This window comes from Emys orbicularis, chromosome 2 (genome assembly GCF_028017835.1).
Source record: "Emys orbicularis isolate rEmyOrb1 chromosome 2, rEmyOrb1.hap1, whole genome shotgun sequence".
NCBI classification, from domain to species: Eukaryota; Metazoa; Chordata; order Testudines; family Emydidae; genus Emys; species Emys orbicularis.
This window is the reverse complement of record NC_088684.1, coordinates 10031411-10049415: the sequence shown is the minus strand read 5'-3', so window position 1 is coordinate 10049415 and position 18005 is coordinate 10031411. Positions and strand designations below refer to the sequence as shown.

General features: G+C 40.7%; 1 protein-coding gene across 2 annotated transcripts in view; it reads right to left on the bottom strand.

The window, feature by feature from the left end:
• The window catches only part of PTK2 (protein tyrosine kinase 2), a 297965-nt gene that overhangs the window by 232668 nt on the left and 47292 nt on the right, over nucleotides 1-18005 (bottom strand). Inside the window, exon 1 of one of the 2 annotated variants that reach the window (XM_065398776.1) lies at nucleotides 2137-2164. The exons of the other annotated variant lie outside the window; for it this stretch is intronic. Coding sequence (XP_065254848.1) covers nucleotides 2137-2164 — 28 coding nt within the window. Of the gene's footprint in view, nucleotides 1-2136; nucleotides 2165-18005 lie in introns of those variants that run through there. 2 annotated transcript variants of the gene reach the window in all.

The window sequence follows — 18005 nt, the reverse complement described above, 5'->3', positions numbered from 1 at the left end:
GCTCTTAGAAGAGCTCTTTTTGGTACCATGGAAGAGGCACAGACAGATTATCAGGAAGTTGTCCAGGTATTGTGTAGCCTGCAAGCAGGTCATCTGAAGGGAAGAAGTGAAGTTTTGTTTTGAAACCTGGGCTCCAAATGGTGGATTTAATGGTCCAGGACTTGGGGGTGGGGGTTGGGGGGGGGGGAGAATTGATGGTCTTGAGGCAAGAGTGGAAGGGTGGTGTGGCTGGTTTTGGTCAGAGTCTGACTCTACTGTGGGCCTGGTTTAAGGTGTTTTGAGCCAGCTGGCTGGAAAGAGAAGGGAGTGAATCAGAGAAGTAAGAGTTCACATACTTGGTGGAAAGGTAAGGGTTTCATTCTGAATGTGTATTTAATATAGGACAAAGATGAGCAGTAAGCAGAAAAAAGTACAGCAGCAGACCTGATAGCATCAAGGCAACATAAAAAGTTGGTCAAGATTTGAGGATGAGACACTTCTAAAGGGTCTAGTTTAGTTTATTTTATTTATTTTTTAAAGTTAGGAATAAAGCCAGGGAAAGACACGGAGAAAAAATGGCTCTTCTTTCATGCTCACTTATTGCCTTCAGAGCAGTTATCATAAGCAGTGTATCAGCAGGATTTCAGTAACTTTACTTCATATCACTTACTTCAAGAATCGTAGGACTGGAAGGGACCTTGAGAGGTCTTCTAGTCCAATCCCCTGCACTCAAGGCAGGACTAAGTATTATCTAGACCATCCCTGACCAGAGTTTGTCATTGGAGATTTTTAAGAGCAGATTAGGCACAGATTCCACAATCTCCTTAGGGCAATTTATTTCAGTGCTTAACTACCCTGACAGCTGGGAAGTTTTTCCTAATGTCCAACCTAAACTGGCCTTGCTGCAATTTAAGCCCACTGCTTCTTGTCCTATTCTCAGATGTTAAAAAGAACAACCTTTTATGTACTTGAAAACTGTTATGTCCCCATTATTCCTCAGTGGGCTTTTGAAAAAGTAATCTACCATATTTTTTGTTCAGCCAACGCTAATAGCCAATGGTTTTTGTTTAAAAAAAAAAAAAAGAAAGATTTCTGTACCACAGCAAGGTATAATAATAGCTTTCATTCATATGTCTATCCAGAAATGCATAGCCTTCCCATCACCACCACACCAAAAAAGAGTTTGCTTGCATTTTATAATTTGTTTTAAAGCATTAATTTAAACTTCACCTGAATGACTCTCTGAATGATTCACTGCATGGCATTTTTAAATGAATTAAAAAATAGCACCGTTAATCAGAATTCAGCTGCCCATTGTGTTCAGAGACTATTGCCTAAATACAGATTGTATCTTCAAATTCATTTTACCTGACAATGATTCAGACAAATGATTTACTGTATTCACTTTTTCAGTTAAATGTTTTGCAAATTGTAATAAGCAGACTTGTAAAGATACTACAAATAATTAGTCACAGTATCAACAGAGATTTAGCAGTATAAGTTACCCACAAAAACCTCAGGATAAAGATTTCTGCATTTCCTTTGTATGAATACTTTGGGTGATTTAATATTCTGGGGGACTCCGAGACAGCTATTCAGAGCAGGCAGCTCTGAAGCACTACGATCACTACACAATGCACATGTTAATCATGCATTTGTCCTAAATTTAACAAGTCCCATCATGGCAAAAATCTATTTATAAGTTCGTACAAGCCCTAAACTAATTTAAATCTTTATTAAACTAGACACATTCATTTATATATTTTTATGCTGAGCCAGGCTACTTCAATGGCTGGTATGCCACCTTTGCTAAGTGTTACTGAAGGATTAGCTGTCACCGATTTATTATTCACTGAATAGGTGTATTGAGCATTGTATTTTGGGACTAAAATAGATCTTGAGAAATGAATATTTAAATAGCGTTGACACAACTGGCCAAACGGCTTTGTACTTTGGATTAACATCTCAATATATTTACTAACAATTTGATATGAAGAAGTAAGTGTTAAATATCTCTTGACTCTCAAAATGTCCCCCTCCGCTGGCAGAATTATCCCACAGGACTAACTACTGACATTTCTTAAACATTTAGTTTAACCCAGTTTTACTGTCCTCTTATTTCTTGCTCTACACTACTCAGCAACTCCCTCTGGAGTTGGCACCAATTTCCATTTGCAAGTACCATACTTTGGAGTTGCACCAATGATTTTAGTAATCCACTGAGCAGGGAACACAAGGAAACCAATGTCAATTAACTTTAATTAGTACAAGGTATCCAGTTAGGCTCAGATTTTATTTTTCTCTGCAAAAAAGATACTAATTTTGAAGAACCTGAATGGTTAATTCTCACTACTTAGTTTGCTTTCATATCTCCATGGAGTTTAGGTAACCATATTAACTTTGCCCATAGTCCCCTTGAAATTTGTCTTTTGAAGAAAAAATTCTTAACTCAGCCAGATGAATCATATTTTAATCAAATTATGACTTATCTGATATACTATTGCTTCAACAGATACTGTCTGGCACTAGTTAGGCTACTGGCAAGCTGAGACTTCCATTTTTCTTCTAAACTCTGTACTATTTGTTACTTCATCCTCCAACCCACTCCCATCCTGTGTATTTTGTCTAGCTGTCACATCCTGTCCGACATCTAGACTGTAAATTCTCTGCGCCGGGGACTGTCTTTTTATCTGTCTGCACAGCAGCTAGCACTATGAGGCCCTGAACCTTCATTGAGGTGCCCAGATACCACCGTAATAAAATACAAGTAATCTCATTTTTGCATCTCTTATTTGTTGTCTACTTTTATAGAATGTGCAAGTCATTGAGAATAGTGGGAATATACATTTCTTAAATAAATCACAAGGAAATGAGCGGCAGAGGTTCTAAATTTTCTACAGAATCTAGTTAAAAATAAATGTAATATTATATGCTTTCAAGTCACATCATATCCTGGCAACATCCCCAACCATGAAGGTGACAAAATAAACTGGCAAAGTAAACCATCTGAACCTGAAGTCAGTTTTCTTTACAACACATATTGGCTTTGTTCTATAAATTCCCTAAGAAGCTCAAGATGGTCTTCTAAGCAGCACTCTGTGGAACAAATTGAAGAACTGTGCTCTGGAAGTACCATAAACACTCAAAATATAAAGGGTAAATTAGTGCAAAATGGTGGCAGGTAATCCAAATCATCTTCACAGAGACAAGAGCAAGAACCCTCCCTAGGGAATTTGTAGAAAAAAGAAACCAGTTACCATAAAGATGCATTTCCATTTCTTAACATGTTTGGATCTCTTTTACATTTAACATTAACTCTGACTTTTCTAGATTTATAAGGCTTGGTTCTGAGATAATTATACCATCCCTGTTATGTATTTTAGTCTATATTACTGATGTGTGCTCTCAACTTTAACTCTTAACACACAGTTTTTGTCTATGATTTATGTCACTAACCGTAGTCAATTTTTCATAGAAATCAGTGGTCTCCTCAGAATTTTATAAACATGTACACTTGCAGTATACACACTGAGTAGTCTGTCCTAAAAATACACAATAGCAGCTATTATTCATGTAGAATGAAAACAGCCTATTATAAACTAATAACCTGTAACATTTTTAGAGTTGATTCTATTTTAGTTAAAGCAAAAAAAGTGAAAGCTATTAAAACAAAATTATTTTTCCAGATCTCCCAATAAAACTTGACTAAACTAAATTACACTAGGTTTTATAAAAATAAAAATTCTGCATGGCATTCAGAACTTGTACAGCATTTTAATTTTAAGCCTGATGCAAACTAACATTGCTGAGTTACTAGTTCTCTAAAGAGCAGGAATTTCTAGGGTTAAAAAAAAAAATTAACTATAGCAATAGTGTCACACACCACCATACACAGAATACTATGCTCCTAGTAATCATTCCTCCTTTGTGCATCTAACAGTTCATATTGAAAACACTTGGTTTTCCTTGAAGTGTTCAAATGAACAACACACATACTTTTTTTTTTAAATGGAAAGGATGATCAATAGGTCTTTCTATACCCAGTCTATGATGCTTCAATGGTGGCCCAGACACTGAAAACTGCCATTTCCATGTGAAAAACAGAACAGCATGTTTAACTCTTAGCTCCCCTTGGGCAACATGTTTAAAAGACACTTCCCAAACTCAGATTATTAACAAGGGGCCAGGTCGTCTGCATCTGCAGATGGTTTAGATGGGTTCACCAACCTGTTCCTGATGTGTCTGTGATGACTGTCATGGTCACAGAGGGGACAACCAATGAAACCCCTTTTCATGCATCCTTAGGGTCTAACCACAGCCACAGCTCCTGGAGGACTGAAAGTGAGACCCTGAGATGTTGGAATGGGAAGTACACAGACCTCGGCCAGAGGCAAAGTCTCAAACAGCGTCACATACAGACATGCCAACACGTGACATAAAAGGCCTAAACAAGTACACATCATTGTGGGACTTGGCTTTAGGTAGTTTATATTTGGAGAGATTGCAACCTGCCCTCTGGGTGGTAGGCTTTTGCTCGTTGAGAGTCAATCCTACCCCCTATCAACTCTATCATCTGAGACGGGAAGAGAGATGACTTCTCATAGTTCACAAGGAGGCTTAGCTGAACAATGAGAGGGTGTCTTCCACTGGGACCAGCCTTTATTGGAAGGGCAATTCTGGCTGGGCCCAAAATCATCAGTATATTGAACAATTTATGAGATTTTCCTTGGATAACTGATTTCTCTACCTCTAAAGTGTCTGCTATTCTCAAAAACGAAGTGTAGGCCATACTTACAGGATGAGGGGCTCTATTCTAGGAAGAAATGACTGAAAGAAATTTGGGGGCTATGGAGGATAATCAGCTGAACATGTGCTCCCAGTGTGATGATGAGGCCAAAAGTACTAATGCAATCCTGGGATGCATAACCAGGGGAATATCAAGTAGGAGTAGAGCAGTTATTTTACCTCTGTACTTGGCACTGGAACAACTGCTGTTGGAATACTGTGTCCAGTTCATGGGTCCACAATTCCAGAAGAACGTTGATAAATTGGAGAGGGTTCAGGGAAGAGCCATGAGAATGATTAAAGGATTAGAAAACATGCCTGATAGTGATAGACTGAAAGAGCTCAATCTATGTAGCTTAACAAAGAAAAGGTTACGGGATGACTTGATTACAGGCTATACTTAGGGGGAAACTGTTTAATAATGGGCTCTTCAATGTAGCAGAGAAAGGTATATTACGATCCAATGGCTGAAGCCGAAAGTACACAAATTCATATGGGAAATAAGGCATACATTTTTTTTAATGGTGAGAGTAATTAACCATTGAAACACTTTAGCAATGGTTATGGTGGATTCTCCATCACTGACAAATTTTAAATCAAGATTGGATATTTTTCTAAAAGATCTGCTCTAGGAATTCTTTTGGGGAAGTTCTATGGCCTGTGCTACACAGGAGGGCCGACTACATGATCAAAATGGTCCCTTCTGGCCTTAGATCTTATAAGCAGATCTTGAAATGTATTAAAATCCTCCAGTGCTGGTACTGGGCCTACCACTTTGCCTGGTGACAATGACAAAAAGTCTTTGGGAGGCAAAGTAGAAATGTTTTGCTTCTCGGGGCTCATATCCTGCCACAGTTCCTGACATTCTTCTTGGCCCAATATCAGTGGCCTGGTCAACGATGCCACCGGACAGTCTAATTTCCTCCTCTTTCTAGAATGGGATGAGGTGGGCTCCTCAAAGGAGGACCATGGTAAATATTCCATTAGGATATGGCTAACCTGTCTGATGATGGCCAGTCAAAGCCACTCCTTCTGTTGGCGAGTCAAGATCCTATAAGGAGAAGTGCAGGTTTGGTCCACAGTCTCAGTCTAACTCAGAGAGAGGGTTCCATGCTTGAGGGAGTTGAGAAGTCATATCCTGGTGAGGGAGATGAGGAATAGATGTCATTTAAAGGAGGTACCATAACATATGGTGCTTTCAGTACAGGGGTCCACACTGGTGCTGGAGGTAGTCTTGGTACCAAGGTTGCTTCCAATATAGGACTGGAAATCTCCAAGAATATAAATATATATATAGGTACTGTAAAGGATTCTGCTGGAGTTTTTGACTGCCCCATCATCAGTTGCAATGGGGTCGGTCCCAATGCAGGTTTTGTCAGTGCCGTGATAGGTCAGATCCTTGTCACTAGCCCTGGATTTGGTGTGGGGCTTAGTCATTTCTTTATGCAGTCTCTATGGGAGAACACTAGAATCCCATCTCGAGTCGTTGTCCTTACATTTGGAATGGCCTCACTGGTTACTGGTAGACTTGGCTCTGACATTGGTGCCAATGGTATCGGCTTCCTTGCTGACTAAGTTGTTTTTGGTGTTGGATCTCTTTTACGGTGCGGAGATTCTCTCCATTTCAGCCTTGGTCATTGCATGGCTATTGGAAAGGGCATTTATGAACACTGTTTAATCTGATACCTGACTCCTCCAGATCCAAACAGAGTTTCACTGACAACTCCAGTAAGTGGAACTTCAATAGTGTCCCACGACTTGCGAGTCCTCAAAGAGAATGACTGGCATACTGAGCATCTATCTGACACATGACTCTTGCCCAAGCACAAGAAGCATTTGCTATGCCCATTTGTTAGTGGGATTATCCTGTCACAGGAAGGGCTGGGCTTGAAGCCCAAAGACTCGGAGTCTACCATGAGACAGAAATGGTTGAGCTGCCCTGTACATGAGAATCTGTACTGGGGGAGGTATGTACAATGGTCCGAAAATAAGGAGTTAGTCCAGATGGGTGAAGTGTATTTGGTGTACTTTCCTACAGTGAATGGTGAGAGTTCTGGACAGTTTAGCTGGAGCTAAAGGATAGAGGGGATGGAGACTTGCTAGGTTCCATCTTGTTGTCACGGGTGGTAAGAAGAAACCAAGTGATGGTTGTGCCCCCCATCCTTTATGTCCTCCTACAGGAGCACAAGGAGGCACAGAGTACATTGCGCAGTCCTGGCGGACATGGCAATTCAATACTTCAATCTCTCACACTTCAGGAGCATGTTCACCTGCAGCGTGAACCACACTGACACATACTCAACAAAGAACAGCATCATTTTTCATGAATCTGACTCTCTATTTCTTCCAGAAGAATTAGATAATGACAAAAAAGTATGTTTGACAATGACAGATTTTACCACTTCCACTACATAACACATTTTGTTTTTTCTGCTTTGATGTCTACAGTTTGGATGTATCAAAGCTACAGAAAATAGGATGGTGGCTGGATTACAGTTAAAGCCACAACCAGGTTTCCATCATAATCCGTATTCTTTATTTTCACACAACCACTTTGGAGTAGGGACTGTACATTGCTATTGTACACTAACTCACTGGCCTCTTGGCTCCAACAATGCCAGCCTCCATCCTCTGTCTGTCTGATTCTCCCACAAGCACATAAACCTGAGTTATGAATATTTTAAAAAACAAAACAAACATTCTTTTCATTTCAGACATGCAAATTATTGCGTTGTATTGAGGAATGTGCTGGAATTGCAAACTATCACTTTAAGAGTGTGTGCGCGCAGAGGGGATGGTTCTGGGTCCTACTTGCCGGTTAAGGGGTGCTGTGTAGAACTATGTAATCAGAGTCAGTATGGAGAAAGGTTTCAGAGTAGCAGCCGTGTTAGTCTGTATCCGCAAAAAGAACAGGAGTACTTGTGGCACAAGTCACCCTAGAGTAAAGTGGATTGAATTGTGCCTCTGTTTTAGGGAGAAGCCAGCTCTCTCTCTCTGGTTTTGGGTTCTTCTGTGTTATCATTCTGAACTCTAAGAAATAAAGCAGTGTAACACTGCAGCTTCGAGCAGGGAGTACTTTATGTCTCTGTGTGTATGGTGTGAACATAATTTTATAGCTAGTATATGCAATTCCTGTTCCTATCACTATTACCCTCAACCCTCATCTCCCATCTTTTCTATTACACCAACCTGGGACTTATCTTATTTTAGATTTGTAAATTCTTTGGCAGCTAATAAATATTAAGAAGAACTTAACATGTTGTAGGCAATACTGTAATCCTAATATAGTAATAGTTTACAAATTTCACTTTGAGAGAGAGCAAAAGCAATGGGTAAAATATTTGTTTCTGTTTACCTTCTAGAGGTTTTATAACCCTAATTTTGCAGAGCAGTGAAAAATACTGAATACACATCTAAGTTAGGAAAACTTTCACTGAACTGACTCATAAGGGTATTACTTTGGAATATGTGTTTTGTATGTATGGTTGTGGGGGAGGGGAGAAGAAAGAAAAAGGGAATTAAAAGGAAAGATTCATCTCTCATAGCAGTCAATGTATTTTACTCAAACTATTTCATATTTGGGCTTGCCTGTATTTAATACCGTTTCATTAAACAAGCCTTAATATATTCAGTGAAAAATTTAACTGATTTCTGTATGGCGAGAAGAAAGAAGGGACGATTGATCGTGAGAGGAAAGAGTTAAGACTTCTGAGCCAAAGAATATAACAGAATAAGTCAAGATAACCTCAGTCAGACTTTTGCTTGAATGAATAAACATAAAACAAACCTTTAAGAAAAAAGAAAAAAAACTTTTAACCAATTTGTTAACTAACCAGTTTTTAAATTTAAATTTTAAAACCAGTTTATGGTTTTAATGCAAACCTCCAGAAAAGCAACCCAATATCAGAAAAAATTATTAAGAGGCCAAGGATTGGTCTTAGAGATACTGGACTAGAACTCACAATACCTGGGTACAATTCCCAACTCTGCGACAGACTTCATGTGACTTTGGGTAAATCACATGATCTCAGTTTCACAGTGTAAAATGAGGATAATACTTCCCCATCTCATAGGAATGCTGTCAGGATCACTTCAACAAATATAAACAGGGTGGTGATATAATGCCTAGAGAGATACACATGCACACATATATTATTATTTATTTGTGTCAGGATGATCCCTACCAGCACCAGCCCTGATTGGAGCTGCATTGTGCTATACACTATTATATACCCACAAATAAACTATGGTCTCTGCCCTGAAGAGTTTGACTGACACACACACACACACACACACACACACACACACGTTTTCAAGAAGCTAAAGCTGCCACATTAAACCTGCTATTTTTTTCTATTTAATTCTCTCCACAGAAATAAAAATTAATTCTCCTTCCATGTCATAATGACGAAACATGTAATTATGCACTACTATCTACCCATTTGCAGAGACAGCAGCTGATAATCAATTAAAAAGCCTTGATCTAAACAAAGCACCTCCATCAACTATTATAACTCATTTCTACCCACACCTGCCTATCCCATTTCCTTTCAATCCCTTTTAGAAAGTGCAGAAATAAACAACATTCTGTTTTTTTCCTGTTTAAAATGTAAAATCCCACTTCCAATTAAAACAATCCTTGGAGCTTTATATCAGAGACTGCTACAACAAAGCCCAATAATCAAAGAGCAACACACATGTATTTTAGGTTTCAGAGTAGCAGCCGTGTTAGTCTGTATCCGCAAAAATAACAGGAGTACTTGTGGCACCTTAGAGACTAACAAATTTATTAGAGCATAAGCTTTCATCCGAAGAAGTGGGTTGTAGCCCACGAAAGCTTATGCTCTAATAAATTTGTTAGTCTCTAAGGTGCCACAAGTACTCCTGTTATTTTTACATGTATTTTAGTAAGCAACAAGAATTTTAAGCTTCAAATTAGTACTTGTTAAAAGATGTTAATCTATTGTTAGCTAGAAGAAATCATACAGCTAAAGAGAACAGGGACATAGAGGATTTCTCTTCTTAATATGCTGAATATTTACTGAACCCAGTTTTAATGATGGGTTCTGAGACTATTTTCTCTGCCCAAGAGTAGAACAGACTGCTGAGCTGGAGCATAGCACTCATGCTTCTTCCCTCCAAAACCAAATCACATTTCTTAGAGATTCCTACTTCACAACATGGACCTGTCTCTAGTCTTACATAATCTTTCTTTCAATCCTGTATACAATTAGGGGACCACATCCTGAAAGGAATCTTTCTTGAACCCCCTCTTCTGGCCTTCAAACAACCTGCCAACCTCTCCAAGCTCATCACGAGAAGAAAGCTCCACACACTTCAACTCAAAGCAGCACCTGACCCTGCCAGAATAACATATGCAAAATCTGTAGACGTACTTCCACTGCTACAATGATCAGCACACTCCACAACACACCTTTCAAGATCCGCAGGTCATACGTGTGCCTATCACCACATGTTGTTAGCACTAAATGCGGATGAAACCAGACAATCACTACACTCTCAAACTCACACAGAAAAATTAAGAAGACAAAAAACACCATATCACATGTAGATGAATACTTCTCACAAAGCGATCACTCTATATCTGACCTCTCAGTCCTCATCCTCAAAGGAAACCTGCGCAACACCTTCAAAAGATAAGTCTTGGAGCTTAAATTCATAACTTTGCTAGATACTAAAAATCATGAACTAAATAGAGAGAGTGGATTTATGGCTTATTACAACAATCTGTAGCCCACTTAACTCCCTGGGGTGTCCACACAGGACTGGAAGGCATTCAGGTGGCCAGGTGGGCCAATTAAGTCCACAGGCAACACCTGGAGGAGGAGCCAGGGAGCAGGAATTGATTGGAAACAGGCTCAGCTGGAGGGGCCTATATAAGCCAGAAAGCTGGCAACAAAAGGGCCTGTAGGGAAGTAGGCTGCAATCACTTCCTGAGAGAAGGGAGGTATGTTATGGGCTAGAGGGTAGGCCACAGTTACTCCCTGAGAGGAGGGAGTTGGGAGGCTGGCAAACCCAAAGGAGGGGGAAGCTAGGAAGGTAGGAAAAGATACAGGGTGAAAGCAGCAAGGTAGGACAGTGCAGGGCTTGGCTGCTGACCAGAGGACCCCTGAGCTGGAACCCAGAGTAGAGGGTGGGCCTGGGTTTCCCTACCAGCCAATGGGGACATGGCACAGACCAGGCAGAGGACAGTGACTGCCTGGGATGATTTGTTCTGGAAAAGACTTTACTTACCACTGATCTGCAAACACACCAGAGAGCCTTCTATGTTTGCAGTGGAGACTGAACAGCATGAGCATTTTGCAAAGTGTGCTGCTTCATGATCACAGGAGCACACCCTGATTTTGGTAAATCTTGGGTGCAAGTCCAGTAAAACTGTGGACTTTAGTAAGAGTACCAGGAATGACCATGCATCCTAGCAAACAGCAAAGAAGCTGGCAGCTTTGCAAATTTACCGGACCAGTGACCGGTGCAGGGAGTGGATTAAGCGGCTCAATGGTGAGTACTGGAAAACCAGGGACAAGAACCGCACCTCGGGCAACTGGCCAAAATCATACCCGTTTTATGAGGAGCTTGACTGGGTGGTTGGCACAATGACCTGGTCAGCTGAGATGGTGCCCCGCTGGCCCCAGAACCCAGCATGGGGATTGATGGGAGCCAGTAGCAGGCACCAAGTAGGGACAATTAAGTCATTCTGTTGCTGACACTAGTTCCAGAGCAGGCTTTGGAAAAGGAGCAGCAGCAGCACTTCCTGGGTCCAAACTCAGGGTATGTCTACACTACAAAATTAGGTTGATTTAATAGAAGTCGGTTTTTTAGAAATCGATTTGATACAGTCGATTATGTGTGTCCCCACTAAGCGCATTAAGTCGACGGTGTGCGTCCACAGTACCGAGGCTAGTGTCGACTTTCAGAGTGTTGCCCTGTGGTAGCTATCCCACAGTTCCCGCAGTCTCCGCCGCCCACTGGAATTCTGGGTTAAGCTCCCAATGCCTGATGGGGCAAAGACATTGTCGTGGGTGGTTCTGGGTACATGTCGTCAGGCCCCCCCTCCCTCCCTCCGTGAAAGCAATGGCAAAAAATCGTTTCTCGCCTTTTTTCCTGGGTTACCAGTGCAGACGACATACCACGGCAAGCATGGAGCCTTGTCTACATAGCACCGGTCTACACAGGGGGGCATCAGAGGCTGTATTGGGTGTTCTGAGAAGCATCAGCCAGTTCAAGTCTGCCATGCCTGGGTACTCCTCCTCCTCTATCCCCTCCTCCTCCGTTATAAGCTGTGTCAGGTGCCTTAGGTGGGTCAGAAAACACTGCGAAAATGTCCACCAGCACCTCATGGAAGCTCTGCCCATTTCCTAACACAGGACTCAAAGCACAAGCAACAGAAGTTCTTCAAAAAGTGCCTTCTCCATCTTGCTGGCTCTGGTACCTGGGAACGCACTGATCAAAAGGACTCCGTGGCAGGCTGTACTGGCAGGCTGTACTGGCAGGCTGTTCAATCTTCTTGTAATGTGCAGGGTGGACAGTCAAGTTTTCCCACAGTGCACTACAATCAAAGGGCTAGAGCAGCCACATTTTGGGTTGGTGCTAGGGACTCTGGGATATGGTTGGGCTGTCTCAGGTCTGCGTGCTGCAGTGTGGACACCAGAGCCCCAAGTTCAAGCCCGGGTTTGAAAATTCTTACATGTGTTAGTGTACTATAACCATTGAACCAGGACATTAGCACTATGCTTCTTCAGCAATAAACCTGGCTGGGTCCCTTCGCTACTAAACCAAGTCTTGTGGTCTTATTGGGCAGTTAGAACGAGGCCTGTTGTGTCAGCTATCTGCGCAGAACTGGGACAGCACACTGGGCACACACACATACAGCCAACGACGAACTACAACCAATATGGTTACAAAAGCAATTCATACGTTAAACTATTGTGATTTTGCTCCTAGTATTAAATTGAAGTATAGTCAACTTATCTTAGCCAAAAATTCAAATAAACTGACCATGCAATCTCTGGAAACCCTCTTACGCCTGGGTTTTTTTTTTTTTTTTTTTTTAATAACTTTATTGTGTAGTCAACTATTGCTAGAGGAAGCATAGAAATTCCAGGCTTCAATATGTGCAATGGAAAGACTTTTACTTCATGTCAATGAGAGGAAAAGAACCAAAGGGCATACAAGATCTGATCTTAGATATACTGCATTTAATTAATTACATTCTTCCCATTTGCATGGTAATAATGCTGCTGAGTTGGGGTAAGAAATGATCTTCTAATGAATACAAAAAGATTCTCAAATAATTGTGTGTATTATATGGATACCTCGGAGTTAAATATTTTGGAAAAAACATTTTCTACTTTTGATGTAGCATTCAACAGCTGATAGAACAGTCTGACCCAAAGTTATGTTACTGTTAAAACTTTTTTCCAAGTAGTTCCAAAACATTTTAAGTACAAGATTTACCCAAATTGTAATGAACAATGGAAAACATTAACATTTCAATAAAGAGTTGTTTCTTTTCAAAGAACAGTTACTCGCTTGAAAGCAGGGCACGTGACTTTCAATAATAGGACATTTTTCCTTATACTTTTACTATTCTCTAAATTTCAAGATGGTTGACAGCATATCTGCATGGAAAACAAGGTTCAAGCAAACACTGAACAATTTCTTCTTTGAAAACTGTTATGTATTATTACTATTAGGCTTCGCACATAAGAATACGTTCAGTCTTCATTCAGGGAATGAAATAGATTCTAGAAAGTTTCCAATGTCCTGCCCTGAAAAATTCCAATCCCAGCATCCAAAGCAAGAACAGTTAACAGCCTTGGTAGCTTTCCCTGCAACTATCAACTCGAGAGGCTTAAGTAATGATGCTAGAAAACACAGCCCCACTGATTGAAAGCATCAACAAAAATCTATATAAATACAAATGTCTACATTAATACAACATCAAGGTTGAGAATTTAAACAAACATGACAAAATTCAAAAAAGTTACAGGAGTACTTGTGGCACCTTAGAGACTAACAAATTTATTAGAGCATAAGCTTTCGTGGGCTAGACTGTTCAAAAAAGTTGATATCCCACTGCCAACATATAGAATTTTTTAAATTAAGTTTATGCAGTTAAATATTTACCTTAAATATAGTTTGAACTTGTTTTCAGACTTGCATTATTAAAACAGAACAATTAAATTTGACCCAAAATTTGTATTTTCTAAAGGGTGAGCTGGTATAAAACTAGAGAGAGAGAGAGAGAGAGAGGTTTTTTTCAAAGAAACGAAGGGCACCCACCTCCCATTGACATTCAATACAAGTTGGGTGTCTAACTGCCCTTTGAAAGTTTGAAATCTCCCCCAAAAGACTAATAATGTTTGTGAATTTTTTTTTTACAAGTCTCATCGAAACAGCAGCTCATTTAACAAAACAAATTTCATGTAGAATTTGCAGCCCAAATATTGCACCACTGAAAATCTGAAATTGACAAAAGTGGTTTTCAGTGCCCAAGCTAAGAGAAAGGGATAAAAGGAAAAAATAATGAAAAGTAACTGCAACTTTTTCAGTTTTAATACTCTAAGGTATTATTGGTAACAAAGAAATTGGTTTACAATATCAATTTTAACTTGTGTGTCCCTTTAAGTTTTCAACTATGTTATGTTATTTTTACATTTAATGTCCTTCCTTTAGACAAAAGGAAATTAAAAATGAAAACTAAATCATAGTCTGTCAGCAGAATTCAAGCAATGCAAGTGAAATTTTGTACACCTGTGAATTGGAATTAAATTGGTTATCAGCTAAGCTGAGAACAGAACCCAGGAGTCCTGGCTCCAATATGTTCCTACTAAAGGCTGGATATTTTACTTTACCTAAAAGGTGTTTGGTATGGTTTTTTCCCCAAAAAAATTACACAACTGTTTAATGCAATCTATTATTTGAGTAAAAGCTACTGGGCCAGATTCATTAGAGGCTCTGGGCTAGCTTCCACTGAATATGGCCTTTTGGCAACAGAAGGTCCACCCAGAATGGTGTTGCAACAGTGCAATGTGCCTGTAGCATCCCCTCTGTCAGGGAGCATGTAGCCAGCCAACAGCCCACAGAAAGGACAGTGCTGATGCACAGATGGCAGCACTAAAACAGTTGGGATTAACCTGACGGCTGAAGCCTTCACTAGCAGGCTCAGAGCCTGCTTCCAGCCCTCTGGTGGAAACACTGCTTGACCTCCCCTGAGTGTAATTCCACAACAATGGCATCGCAGCCCTTGCAGGTATATGAAGATGCCATTTACACTCCTCTTCATTCACAAAGGTGAGTGGCCCTTTATCTAATTGAAATCCAGTCTATTTCCACTACTACTGTTCCAATAGCAAAACATGGTAGGAGAGATGCTCACCCTTCACTTTGGCCTCTTTACACCAACTAAAAAGGGACAGAGCAGCATGAAGGGCCCTACAAGCACTGGACCCAGCTGGATGGGATTTCCTTTAATGCAGACACTGGAGAACACTTCTATGAGGCTACTTCAGAAGACCCTGTCACACTCTCTGGAGTGGTTCACTATCATGAGTGCCAACCTCAGGGCAGACTGTCAAAAAAGGCAGGGCAGAGATCCCAAAGGGGTGGTATGTTCTATAATTAGATTTCACCAACCCAGTACAAATGGGAACTCCAGCAGCACTGTAACAGTCTTACCATGGAGTCACAAACAGTCCCCTTGGGCACTCCAGTCTACCTTGCCATCAAAGCAAGCTGGTCAGGAAGTCTACATTAAAATGATGCAGCTGTGCCGCTGTAGTGCTTAAGTGAAGATGCTCTACACCGAAAGGAGAACTTCAGTGTAGTTAATCCACCTCTCCACAGGTAGTAGCTGTATCGACAGGAGAAGGTCGTCAACATACTGCTGTCTACATGAGGGGTTAGGTCAGTATAACAACGTCACTCGGGGTGTGGATTTTTCACTCCTCTGAATGACATAATTATACCGATACAGACCTGGCCTTAGTGATAGTTGGTTGCTATACACCAAAGATCACAAAAGATTCAGGTTGCTTCCAGTCCCAAGAGACCAGTCACTTACCCCAGCATCAATTAGTACCTCAGATCTCACACCTAAGAGAACACTTGTAGGCAATCCTATACGAAACTAACAAAGGATTTAACAACTAAGAAAATAAATGAGAGTTATTTCCAGGTTAAAGAAGGCAAACCTATATACACAAATGATTTACGGTCTATGGTTCCAAAAGGTGATAGAGTTGTAATAATCTGTCAGCACCAAATGTCTTTTAGGGCTAACCTAGGTTGACCGTGAGGATCTCTGCTTCTGTTTTGTAGCTCTGGCCCTATGAGAGTCCAAACAGCAAAAGAGATTAAAGATTTTCTAGTTCACTATCTTTATTTCTTTATTCCAAAATTCAAGTGGATGGGATAAGCCCTTTGCCACCTAGCCTCTTCATGGGTGTGAAGGGGCAATTAAAGTCTTTGTATTATGATGTCCCACAATGGCCCATTTAGTTTTGATAGCCTTCTTAATGAGCAGGAGACAATCCCTTCCGACAGATTGACAGTTTCAGGGGCAAACACTTTTTACTGTTATAGAGCAAAAACTTAAATATTATCTTATAGCATGTGATAAAGATATTATACACAGGTGAGCTGGACTGGTTTCCAGCAATTAAATTGTCAGTGCTCAGCTAAGGCCTAAACCTCAACAAGAGCTGGTACCTGGTTTGCCAACATCACAGACCCCCCTGGAAGTCCCTGGCACAGGTGGTGTACTGGGGGAAAAGAGAGATGCACTAGGGTGGAGCTGCAGCACACAACACAAGAATTTAACTCAGTGCAACTATGTTCCTACAAAATGTACGATACAATACATCCTGTGAAAAGGCTCTTGATACATTACAAGGAAGAAAATATAGATAGTGAGGGATCAGTTGTTGTGACCTGCACAGGACGTGCTATGTTTGTCTTTGTCCCAGAGGACAGAAGCAACTTTGTCTGTACCAAGTGCAAACTAGTCTCCATACTGGAAGAAAAGCTTAAAAGGACTGGAGGCCCAAGTATTGACCCTGTGTTGCATCAGAGAATGAAGACTTCTGGGACAGTAGTCAGGATTTGGTACTGAGGGCACAGCATGCCAAAGAATCGGAGAGAGCAGTGCAGTGGGGGCTGTAGAACAGGGAAGAAAAATGGCAGTGTGTGACCTCCAGGAGAAGGAGGAGGAGGAGAACCAGTACACCCCCAACACAGACAGAGGAAGCAACCACTTTCAGGCTCTTGACACAGGTACAAGAGTGATCCTCAGCATTTGTTTGAATCAGATCCTAAAGTAACAGTCACCCCATTCGATTTGATTTGAGTAAATAAGATGCAGATTTTTACACCACCGGAAGGAACTGAATTTTCCCAGGTGAAAAACTCAACAGAAGAGTGTTACAGTAGTATAAAAAAAAGTACAGATCACCATGTCTAGATCTTGAGTAAATATTTAGATCTTTTGGCCTGCTATATCCCCAGTGTGAAAAATAGTTCTTAAATAATCTTTCACTTACATAGTGGCTGTATACTCAGAAGCTTTTTAGAAGAACCAGTAAACTCATACATCAATCTGTGCAACTGTACTTTCCCATCCGAGTTGCAGATAATAAAGAACATAAGAATGGCCATACTGGGTCAGACCAATGGTCCATCTAGCCCAGTATCCTGTCTTCTGACAGTGGCTAACGCCAGGTGCTTCAGAGGGAATGAACAGAACAGGTTATCATCAAGTGATCCATTCCCTATTGCTCATTCCCAGCTTCTGGCAAACAGAGGCTAGGGATACCATCTCTGCCCATCCTGGCTAATAGCCTTTGATGAGCCTATCCTCCATGAATTTAGTTCTTTTTTGAACCCTGTTATAATCTTGGCCTTCACAATATCCTCTGGCACAGAGTTCCACAGGTTGACTGTGTGTTGTCTGAAGAAATACTTTCTTTTGTTTGTTTTAAACCTGCTGCTTATTATTTTCATTTGGTGACCCCGAGTTCTTGTGTTATGAAAAGGAGAAAACAACACTTCCTATTTACTTTCTCCACACCAGTCATGATTTTATAGACCTCTATCATACCCCCCGCGTCGTCTCTTTTCCAAGCTGAAAAAGAAAGAAGACTGAACTCTTTCCACAGTTCTCTTCTCTCATATAAACTCTTTTTTTAATAGCTGTGGTTAGGGAGAAAAGAATACTCATTGCA